General features: G+C 37.5%; 1 protein-coding gene across 2 annotated transcripts in view; it reads right to left on the reverse strand.

The window, feature by feature from the left end:
- The window catches only part of LOC107699710 (protein FAM172A-like), a 34,729-nt gene extending 28,414 nt beyond the window's left edge, over window positions 1–6,315 (reverse strand). For both annotated transcript variants that reach the window (XM_016501044.1, XM_016501045.1), the window contains exon 1: window positions 6,069–6,315. In XM_016501044.1, the coding sequence (XP_016356530.1) occupies window positions 6,069–6,302 (234 nt within the window). In that variant the 5' untranslated portion in view covers window positions 6,303–6,315. The remainder of the gene's footprint in view (window positions 1–6,068) is intronic.
- Window positions 6,316–11,639: the final 5,324 nt, after the last annotated feature.

Raw genomic sequence — 11,639 nt, forward strand, 5'->3', positions numbered from 1 at the left:
CGCCCACACACACACTTGAAACAGCAGAAAACCTCATAACCTGTGATTCTGACCTCTGCTGCGGCCATATCACCAGTTCAGAAGTTTAATTAAGGCACGTCCGGTTGCCACGCTTGTGTTGGCAATGAGGGGTTACTTGGAAGGTCTTCAAGGCCAAAGTTCACATACACACAGAGGACCTCCAGAAGTGTCCCTGAACTACGGGAACACTGACTGAGGCTGATACAACCCGAGCCAGAATACAAGTCTCTTGACATCTCCGGCTCGGCTGGGCCATATCTAATAGACATGTAGGTTAGGGATGTACGAGCCAGGCATTGGGAAACAGTACATCTCCAAAACACGGATTCCTCTCGTCCCCGGGGGAACAGGAGAGAGAAGACGAGGGATAAATAATGGATGTCGTTCCTGTGGAGACGAAGGACGCAGTAGAGGTAGACAAAATAGGAACACCAGCAGTAACCCCTTGAACCGACGCTAACGTCCTACCAGTGCCCCATCCGTGACAACTTTATATGATTCTGGAGCACATTATAGAGACAACACAACATGCTTGCATTCATAATCATATGCAAGATATTGGTAAAGCATTACAACATAAATTGTTTAGCTAAATATTGACTTTGGAAAGTTTTTATTGCATACTACTACTACAAAAAAAAAAAAAATTGTTGGTCACAAAAATTTCTTTAAATTACAAAAAGTCTCATTCACTATGTGTGTACACAAATTTCTATCCAAAACTGTTATTTTGCCTATATTATTATTATTATTTTAAAGTAAGTAATACTTTAATTCAGCAAGGATATTTCTTTCTATTCAAGAATTTAAAAAAAATCCACAGTAACTACAAGAGCAGCAGCACAATTGTTTTCAACATTGATAATAAAAAGACGTTTCTTGAGCAGCAAATAAGCATATTTAATGATTTCTGAAGAATGGTGTGACACTGAAGACTGGAGCAATGACTGCTGAAAATTCAGCTTTGCTAACCCAGGAATAAATTACAATTGACAAATAAATGTTTTATTATTTATTATTACACTCAGGCTATAAGCCGTTATATGAAAATATTTTGGCCATATAATATGATAATTACTAACTTCAGGCATGTGCTCCCTTAAAAAATAATAATAAAAAAAAAGATAAAGAAATTACAAAATTTACAACAAAATTTCAGTGAATTTTCAGAAGCAAAATAAAATATGCAAGCAAGAAAACTTGTGTGCTATAATTCATGGAAACCCAATGGGCCTTATTCATAAAACATGAACAGAACAAATTTCTGTATAAACTGCACGTAAAACTGTTGCATGAATGGATGCACGAATGATTTACACAGTTCTGCTCGTGTTTCACGAATAAGGCTCAATGTGTTGTGCCAGATTTCATCAACCCAGAACATTTCTATCATAACTATAAAGGCCACCCTTTTATTTTTCAGCATTATTTTCCAGCTAACATACCCAAGACTTAAACATTATTGCCTAGAAAATCAATTCACGGTAAATGCGACAAGAGGCAGAACTGCGTGTTGCAAAACAAGGTAAAGCAGAGGCCTAGTGTCAATGGATGTTTTGTTTTTCTCTTGTTAGGTCATAGCGTACATGTATGAAAGCAATGGCGATCTTGAGCGTTCAATAAACTCATGCCATCTCCACAAGGATCTGACACTTAAAGTTCTGCAGGCACTTAAGAAAAGAATAAATGGAGAGATGGAAAGAGCAAGAAAATAAAAGAAAAACACCTCCCACAAGCTGCTGCGTCTGAATGTTTGACGAAGTGCTCTCCCTTTCTCTCGCGCCCGAACCGTTTTACAAAAAAAGCAACAATAAGAAATGTGAGAGAAAAAAAAAAGTGTTAGGAGAAGGATTCTAGTCATTTACAAAAATAAGTGGTGCTTTAGAGAAAGGCTGAGCGCACTGGGCTTTTTGTCCACTTGCTCTTTTCCCCTTGGGGCTGGGGCCCTAAGCCGGGTCCGCTCAGGCCTGAATGAAATCTTTGGAAGCTTCTTAAGCTCTGAATGTGGGTTTTGTTCTTGCTATTCCTCCGCTTGGCTGACAGAAAATAGGTAACTGGATTAGGCCTCAAATTCAGAGTAAAGTGAACTCCCAAAAAAACTCTGTATGCCACCCCCACTATTTCGGCCCCCCGGTTCTCATGTCCACCCCTCTTCTTCGGCGTCAGCAGACGTGGGCCGCTGGGGCTGTGATCTGTAAGATCGCAGGGAGATTAGGCAGGCCTGGGGGCTCGCAGCCCGAAGGGGGGCTAAAAAGTAAGAGTGCTAAAGGCAGTTAAGGGCTCCTTAATGGGGGTAAGGAAGTGTATTAATCAACTCAATGCTACCAAAGCCCGAAGCTGCAGGGCCCGGCCGGAGCGACGTGCAGGTGGTCTAGTGCTCTACGGGGAGTCAAGGAGGGGAGGAGAGGAGGTTCAGTTGCGTACAATGCCACTATAAAAGATTAAAAACTTTGGGAGAATGGGACTCGCTGTGACCCGCCTCCTACTTTAGGAGCTGAGAGGATGGGTGGAGAGGAGGAGAAAACACACACAAATACACACACATACGCATGCTAATGTACCTGGACATCAGTGTGGTTATAAATTCATAAAAAATGTGTGAAAAAGATTTGAGTAGACTCATATACAGAAATCTGATTGGATGCAATGCTATTACGTACCAAATAATGCGTGTGCTAAAATGAAGTCATGGAGGACTTCAGTGCTGTTTATCAAATATGTAAATCGGTGCGTATGATTCCTACGTCTTTGTACACGTTTGTCAGAACATGGTATCTAACTGAAAGAATGCCAATGAATATAGATCAGTAATTCATAACAGGAGGTACTTAAGTTTTGTATTTAAGTAAATACAAAAAAAAAAAACATCTAACAAATAATAATAATAAAAATAATAAACAAATAAATAAAAATGAAGGCTACCTAAAGATTAACATAATCAATCTAACAAATAAACAACCTTTTTTTCTTTTTGTAAGTATTGACTTGACACATTTTAAGTTACTTTTTTAAATAAATAAATAAAAATTGGTTAACACTTTACAATAAGGTTCCATTTGTTAACATTAGTTAACTACATTACACTTCTAAAGCATTTATTAATCTAATGTTAACTAGTGTTAATAAAAATAGATTAATAAATACTGTAACAAATGTAATGCTTTGTTAATGCTAATGTTAATGCATCAATTAGCATTAACTAATGCACCCTTATTGGAAAGTGCTACCAAAAAATATTGTAGCGAGTCTGTGTTGTCACTAGGAAACAACATTAATACGTTTTAAAACATACGAAAAAAAGTGTGGTTACATTTCTGGATAACTGAATTAAAATTAACCAATGATCTGTTAATTTTTTATAATTATATTATATTAGTTTTTAATATTATATTCGTTTTTTCTGTTGAAAATGTGTGTACTTGCTAATGAAAAACTTGCCAACACTATGCTAAACGCCTTCCAGAGCATTGCTATGGGGTTGCTAATGTGTTCTGAGTGGTTTTAGGGGTTTGTTTGATTGCTAGCCAATTTCTAAAGAGCCCACCATTGAGTTTTTAATCACACTGTGCCTAGAAAGGTCTTGGGTCTACCTAAGTTTAACATTTAGGGTTAGGATATTAGAAGAAGGGGAAAAAAATATTTGCAAGACTAATAGCAATGTTTGCCTTAACAAGCACAGCTAATAATGTTTGTAAATGTTATGAAACTATTTCCAATGTTATGAAAGTCTTTCCACAGTATGTTTTTTATGCAACTATAATCACTTAAGTACCAGTACACATAAACCATTAACAATCATAGAGGATCTTAAAGTATACAACGAAAATTAAATCAGAGTGCTGAATCATTACATTTCAGCCACTGACAATGTGCTGCAGGATATTAGTTATATAAAAACTAAACAAGCCAACAACACACATAAACGAAAGCTTGAAATCATCTCAACAGAGTCTCTTTAATATTTTCCTGCAGTGGTTCAAAACAAAACGGCTTTTCCAATTTGCATGCATTTCCATTTGGCAATTCTCCCTACAGGAATTCGCAAGCACACATACAGTATAAGTCAGAGACACCCAGTCATCAGCGCATGTCCTTGTGCCGCTGCAGCTCGCTCCAGTCTGAAGCTGCATAATGCAGAAGAGTGGAAAGAGTGCAGAATACTGCAAGGCCATCCGGCAGAACTGGACTAACAATCTCATACCAATAGACTTGCAATGTGCCAAAAGTTCAGGAGGAGAGCGAGAGATGCTAAGTCATCTCATTATATGAATCCCAAACTATCCCAGCTGAAATATTTATTAAGACAATAATATGGTTTCTTCCCTTCCATCTCTTCAGGGTGATGCGGCTCTTCTCGGAGACATACACACACTCCTTCACGATCTCTTACTCATAAACACACATTGCTGTATGTGCGCATGAAGATGTCAGCAGTGCCAGGCTCTTATAGATATTGACAGTGAGTTTTTTCCATTATACACAGCAGCCTGGAGAGCAACTTCCTTTATTCACCACACCAACACTGATGAAACGCCTCAGAAACGGACGAGGTGTTGAAATCTCAGATTCACACTCTGATGGCTATTTCATAGATTTTTTTTTTCTCTTACGGAGCGTGTGTGTGTGTGTGTGTGTGTGTGTTAAAAAACAACTTCATCTGGGCAACACCACAGAACTCTGTCCTCAATGAGAATTTATTAAGGAAGGATAGATGCCAGAGTTAGTTTACGGCAATAAAAAGAGGGTAATTAAGAGAATTTGTTTACAAAAAGAGGTGAAGTGAGAGGTATGAGGGTTTTAAAGCTGACTTGATGCTAATAGTGCAGATAATTATACCTCAGTGTGCTTTGTGTGTGTGTGTGTGTGAAGTTAGTCTCAGAAGTGTGTTGACAGCTCACACACCGCTACTGAGTCAACGACGGTAAATGACAGCACAAGAAGTGTGACGATATGTGACGTGGCCGTCAAATGGTGATAAGACAAAGCGCTAACTTTCGGAAGACAAATTGTATGTATTTCCAATTGATGCTTCCTTGTTTCATCCGTTTGCGTCATGGTTTTGCATTAGAAATTATTATAATTTTTTTTTAGAATGCATTATTTGTGCACGGAGTGCATAATGTATACACAAAAATGTGTGTGTTTGAGAGACTGTGTATTGTATAATCTGTAAATACTGTAATAAATAAAAAAGTTTGACTAACCTAAGCTGTCTGTTGAAGATCCTATTCAATTTCTGTTAGCTTTAAGATCATTTGTATGCTTTGTACTCTTAAAGTCAACATGAAATTTAAATTCATGCTATCTATTTTCTAAATGCATGTTAATGATCTTATTGTGAATGAAACATCTATGCATTTTTAGGACTTCACAATTTTTAATTAAAATATCTTCCTGTGAAAATGACATACTTCTGTCTGTTGACCTATGCCAGAATTTTCCAATCATTTAGTCCACTTAAATCCTAGCCTCCATTTTTGACAGCAACGGACACATCTCAAAATCGACTGTATATAAACATGGATTTAAAAAAAAAGCACCTTACTTTTTTTTCTTTTCAAAAAAAACTAAACTACTACTTATGTTTCATCAAGACTTTAAAGGTTGACCAAATTAATATTTAGCAGATATTTGCGTTTAAAATTGACTGTGTTTCTTTACTGGAAAAACAGAGCAAATTTATTGATGACTCATCCAGCACTGCACAGATTTTTGTCCAATCAGATGCTCTCTAGAATTAAAATGTCCCTCCCCCTAATGGTTCATATCTGTGATGTAATTAATGTTAAGAAAGAAAGAAAGAAAGAAAGAAAGAGAAGGGAAAAAGGGAGCTAAGTGCATCAAGGAATAAAAACTGTGCTTATCAAGCTGGGTTTTTACAAACAGAGAAAGCGAGATGAAAATGGATGGTGTCCAAACTCTCCGCAGCCTCCTGACCACACATGTGTGGCCCACTCACTCAGCTGCCTAAAACCCCCTCTCACCCTCTATTTCACCCCATATTCTTTTCTCTCTCTCCTACCCATCATCCTCCTTCGGCCACTCACTCGAATCGGGATGTGCTCCATCTCTCTTTCCTTCTGTGGGTTGCGATACTTCTCATAAAAGTCCTTCTTTTTCTTGTTCTCCCGCTCTTCCTTCCTCTCTCTCTTTTCAGCCGGCTCATCAGAGGCATCCGGGGACGGTTTGTTGGCTGGATCCGGAACCTTCTCCACCTCCAGAGAGTTCTCGTTGGGGTTCAGCACAATCACCCCGTAGCCCTCCTGAGAGACAAAACACATACAAATGAATAAACAAATAAACAGGCTCCAATGCTCTTTCTGATTGTACTTGAGTTACCAAAACAAACCGGCCTTTCATAATAAAGCAAGGTGTCCGGGGAGAGGCATGTATGCCAGCGCTGTGAGTCACGGCATTGTGTGGCGTGCAGTAGAGGAGTGAACTGTTGGGAGAGGGATTAGAGCGGCTCTCGATGCGAACGGAGGTCAGTGTTGCTTTCATGTGCGCTCAAATTAAGCTTCAGCTTCAGTTAGCGCGCTGACATTCAGCGTAAAGAGAAATACTGCTACTGAGGAAATCCAGCTTTCCTAATTTATTGTGGAATATTCAGGCTTACATGATGAGTTCTGCTATATTTTAAACTGTATGTATTATTTTAAGGTGTTTTTTTTAAGTCAAAATGATCATATTTTAGATGCATGTCTGATTTTAATTCATCAACAAATAATTAAAAATGACTGTAAAATCGAATATAAAAAATATGTAATTTCGCTGTAGTTTTTAATCAAAACCAAAGAAACCAAAAACACAAAGCAAAAAATAATACAATTAAATTAATGAATTCAAACAATACACAACAAAAGCAAAGGAACACATTTAAAGCCTTTAATACTTAATGGCATCAGTGTCTCAGTGGTCTTTTTGGAGAGCAATCAGATATGAAACAGTCTGACGCTTATTCTGCTGCCCAGCTCTAAGTAAACGCACAATACACAGCCAAACGCCCGCAGAAGAAAATCAGCAAATCAAAGTGAATTCTGATCCCTGCATATTCTAAAAATACGACCAGTGTTTACAAATCTAACTTCAGTGAAAATAAGAGGGGGGGAAATGTTACTACATCTAAATAATAATTACTATTTAAAATAAATAAATAACTTTTATAAATTAAATTAAATTATTTAAAAGTAGAATTATTTCAATGATCTAAAAACTAAAACTGTGCTAAAATATAAATGGCATTTAATCACAAAACATTCATATTAAAAGGTATCTAAATCAACAATTCTGAAGCAATAAAACAAGTTTTCTACATATGACAAATTATTTTTTTCCACCAACATACAAAGCTTCAAACAATTTGCATAGCTGCAGCAACAAAGAGACAAAGGTGTAATTTTCAAAACAGCTAATTAAAAATGAAACTTCTGTCAATAGCAAACAATTATAATTATTTCACATGATGGACTGCAAAGCAAGCATTTTCACGTCGAATCAATACCAATAAGCTCACACCAGCATTTCACTAATACAACTAATAAGAACTAAAAACACTAACAAGATTATTATGTGCTCATTTACCGTTTTAAATACATTTTAAAATCAGAATTTCATTTACAGTCGATTTAAAATGCATGCATATTAAACATTTAACACAAAATCAATGCGATCATTAAATTATAAAACTGTAGCAAATGTAATTAATTTCTGTTGAACTCTGAGTCAGTTTCTGATTAAATAAATGTCATGTTCTTTGAAATCCAGTCAGACAGCCTGTGGTGTGTAAAAGTAGAGGAGGCGTTTATCAGAGTTAGTCTAAACTGACCAGACGTGGGGTTGAAATTTGTAGTTAGTTGTTTCTGTCTGGCAGGCTGGTGTCATATAAGTGATGTCGGCCAGCATTTACTGTGGTGTTGTGGTTAAACTGTGTGGTGAGAGAGGCTGAGTGGAGCTCGTTGCCACTGCCCACTGGTGGCAGGTTGGATAAATGACCGAGGAAAAGAAACGGTGCTTTATAAAAACCAACAAACTCTCTGTTGCCAAATCTTATCTTTTGTTTTGCAATAATAATGTCTTGAAAGCAGGGGTTATGGAATAATTTGCATAAATAGGCAAAACCGAGCTTAGTTTTAAACTTAGGTTCATGCAATACAACTGGGATCATATTTACCAGATCAATAAAACATCTTTACAGCAATATATAGTAATTTCAGCATTCTTCACAGTTATTAGGGAATCTAAATTGTTAATTTACACCAAAGTTGTCAAACTGTCAAATAATAGTAGTTGACAAGCAAATCGAAGTGCTTAGACAGTTTTTTCACATTTTTCAAAAGTATAAAGCTAATAATAATGAAAAAAAATCAATTATCTAAAAAAAAGTTTGAATCGAGTGTACATTCATTGCACAATTCAAGCTAAATTTATTTAAAAAACCTGGAAGAGAAAATAAACAAATAAACAAATAATAATGATAAGAAGAAGTAGATGATGATGATCGTTACTATTATTATTATTATTATTATTATTATAAATAAGTGGAATATCTATAGTAATAAAACAATGTTTCAATAATTGGAATAGAAAAATTACATAAAACATTTCATATCAAATAGTCAAAAACGATGATACTTATATATAAAAAATATTAATACAACAAAATAAGTGGAATATCTATAGTAATAAAACAATGTTTCAATAACTGGAATAGAAAAATAACATAAAACATTTCATATCAAATAGTCAAAAACGATGATACTTATATATAAAAAATATTAATACAACATGATAATTTATAGTCTTATGGTTCCAATAATTACTGACAAAAATAAAGCACTCATGACCAGGTTTCTCGTTTTTATATTCAGCATTCAAACTTCGCAATGTTGTGCGTCCTATTATTTGAAAGACTCTAGAGCCTCTCTTTCTCCGTTACGATGCATTTGCCGTATCCCGGACTCTTCCCATGCCCTCCTGCCCTGGCAGGAACCTCCTCGAGGGGCAAGTGGCGACAGGGTCTGGCCCCTGGGCCAGCGGTCAGCGCAGGTCACCGCAGCCCCTCACTGGAGCTCAGACCCCCATAACCCGCCGCTGGACTGCCTCTTTAGTGCTCTTTTGTCTGGCTGTCTCAAACCGGCCGACTTCTTGCACATAACACAACAATGACTTGATCTCTCCGAGCTGTGACTGACACCGCTGTGACATTCTGGAAAATTCTCCGGGTTTTATTTTTGTGTGTGTGTGTGTCAGTGTTGTTTTAATTATATGACAAAACAGCTCACCTTTTAAGAACCCGGTTTAAGATGGGGTGAGGGAACGCATAGAGCTTGAGATTAAAGAACCGAGAGCATTTCTACGCTGCCAAACAAACGCTACAAAAGATCCATCACCATGAAAACCTTCTGCCACAGCATATTTGCACATTTACTGATACAAACACAAAATCTGACTGTTCGGTTTGATCCGGTTAGATGCGTAATTGATAAGTACAGCAATGATGCCGTGTCCCCCAAATCACCCCTTCTCAAATAAACTCTATTTTGGCTGAAATGAGATGTCGCTAATAATCCTACACCTCTGACGGACAGCCCGGTGTTTTATCTATTTGCGGCCCTTTGTTTGGCTTTGAAGTGAGTGTGTCTCTCTTTTTTGTCTCTTTTCGGTCTCTGATTAACTAAAGCGTGGATTGCTTTTGGCCCGGCGGTGAGAACAACACTTGACGGATACAAAGCACGCTTGATAGCAGTCAGGAGTGTACGTGTTTGTACGTGTGTGAGATAAAAACGCCACGTATGTGCTATATTGAGTCAACGTATAACTTGGCACACCAACACGTTTTTATGTCCTACAACGAGAGCATGTTAACGTGGTAAAAATGTGTGCTTGTGTGATCAAAGCGGGAGGTGGTGTTAAAAGCGACGGAGAGACACTCCATTACAGCATGGCCTTGGCCTGGCCCCCTGTGTCTGTGCGTCCTGTTCTCTGATTGGCTGCCGACTGTGGAAATGCCCACGGCTGAGGAGTCTAGCCAATCGGAGCGGAAGATGCATCAAGGATGGCGCGTGATGATTGGCGGAGGGAACAGATGATGTGAGGAGGGTCAGCACATATTTACACTCGCACAAAAAACTCAAACAGAGATGCGAATTGAAAAAAAAAAGATTTGATTACAAAAACCAAAAAATTACACCCTTAAGCATATCGAGCAAATGAAATAACAATAATAACATTTGCATAACCCTTACGAAGACAGAAGCGCAGCAACACACGAGACAAACCAACTGACCTCCCTCCCACATACTACGAGGGAATCGGTGAGCGGCACTAGCGTGGGTCCCTATTACAGTCTTTCATTACAGGTCGGTGTGGTGTGCCCCCTCTAGGTGAATGTAAATCCAGGATACAGTATTATAAACCCGAGCCCTGTGAGGCTGAGATTGAGGCCTGCCTTTCAAGGCCACCTCTACTCTCCGCCCCACAGTTCTGGGTGACCTTGTCTGTCAGCGGCGCTACATGGGCTTCTTTTCTACTGTGCGAGAGGCCATTATCCTTTTCTGCGAGATACCACACACAAACCTCCTCTCTCTTTTTTTCTCTCCGTGAGATTAAGACCGCTTTCAGTTCCTTCTGCTCCTCTATACAAATATACCCAGTCCTGATTGGATGAGACGACACACACACACACTCAGCGCTAGAGCTGGGCAGAAAGCTGGTATATACCGTATACTGTCAGCGGGTTGCGATTTTGCTGTACTGTTTATACAGCGGTACATATTTGCACAGCAAAGACAATCTTTACATTATTTGATTACAAAATGGGATGTGCCCCAAACAAGTTGAGCTGAGGAAGAACTTGTATAGGGGTGTTGTATGACTTAACCAAAGAGTTTAGTCATTTACTGTTGCCAACCAATTATGCAACTAGTCATATTAATACAGAAACTGATGTGTAATCACAAGATATGCATATATCGGAAGTTTTACTGTGACTTCCGATAAGAATTAATGGTAACACTTTATTTCGATAGTCCACTTTAGACATTCTATTAACAGTAAGTAACTTTGCAACTACATGTCAACTAGCAGTTAGTAGAGTATTAGTAGACTGTCTGCTTAATATCTTCTAACACTTTCTTTGTCAACTTATTCTACTAACCCTAAACCTACCCTAACAGTCTACTCTGAGAGTTAGTAGACATGTAGTTGCAAATTAATGAGAATTAGTTGACATGTAGTTGACATGTAGTTACAAAGTTACTTATAGTTAATAGAATGTCTAAAGTGGACTATCGAAATAAAGTGTAACCGAATTAAGTATCTTAAAAAAAATTGTTTTTTAATTTGGGATGCAATGGTATTAAATTTCCGGCCAATGCAAAAATTTGATAATTTTTACATGTGACATTTAATATATATATATATATATATATATATATATACATACAGTGGGTACGGAAAGTATTCAGACCCCCTTCAATTTTTCACTATTTGTTATATTGCAGCCATTTGCTAAAATCATTTAAGTTAATTTTTTTTCCTCATTAATGTACACACAGCACCCCATATTGACAGAAAAACACAGAATTGTTGACATTTTTGCAGATTTATTAAAAAAGAAA

The sequence above is a fragment of the Sinocyclocheilus anshuiensis genome, unplaced genomic scaffold (genome assembly GCF_001515605.1).
Source record: "Sinocyclocheilus anshuiensis isolate Anshui unplaced genomic scaffold, SAMN03320099.WGS_v1.1 scaffold278, whole genome shotgun sequence".
Lineage (NCBI taxonomy): Eukaryota > Metazoa > Chordata > Actinopteri > Cypriniformes > Cyprinidae > Sinocyclocheilus > Sinocyclocheilus anshuiensis.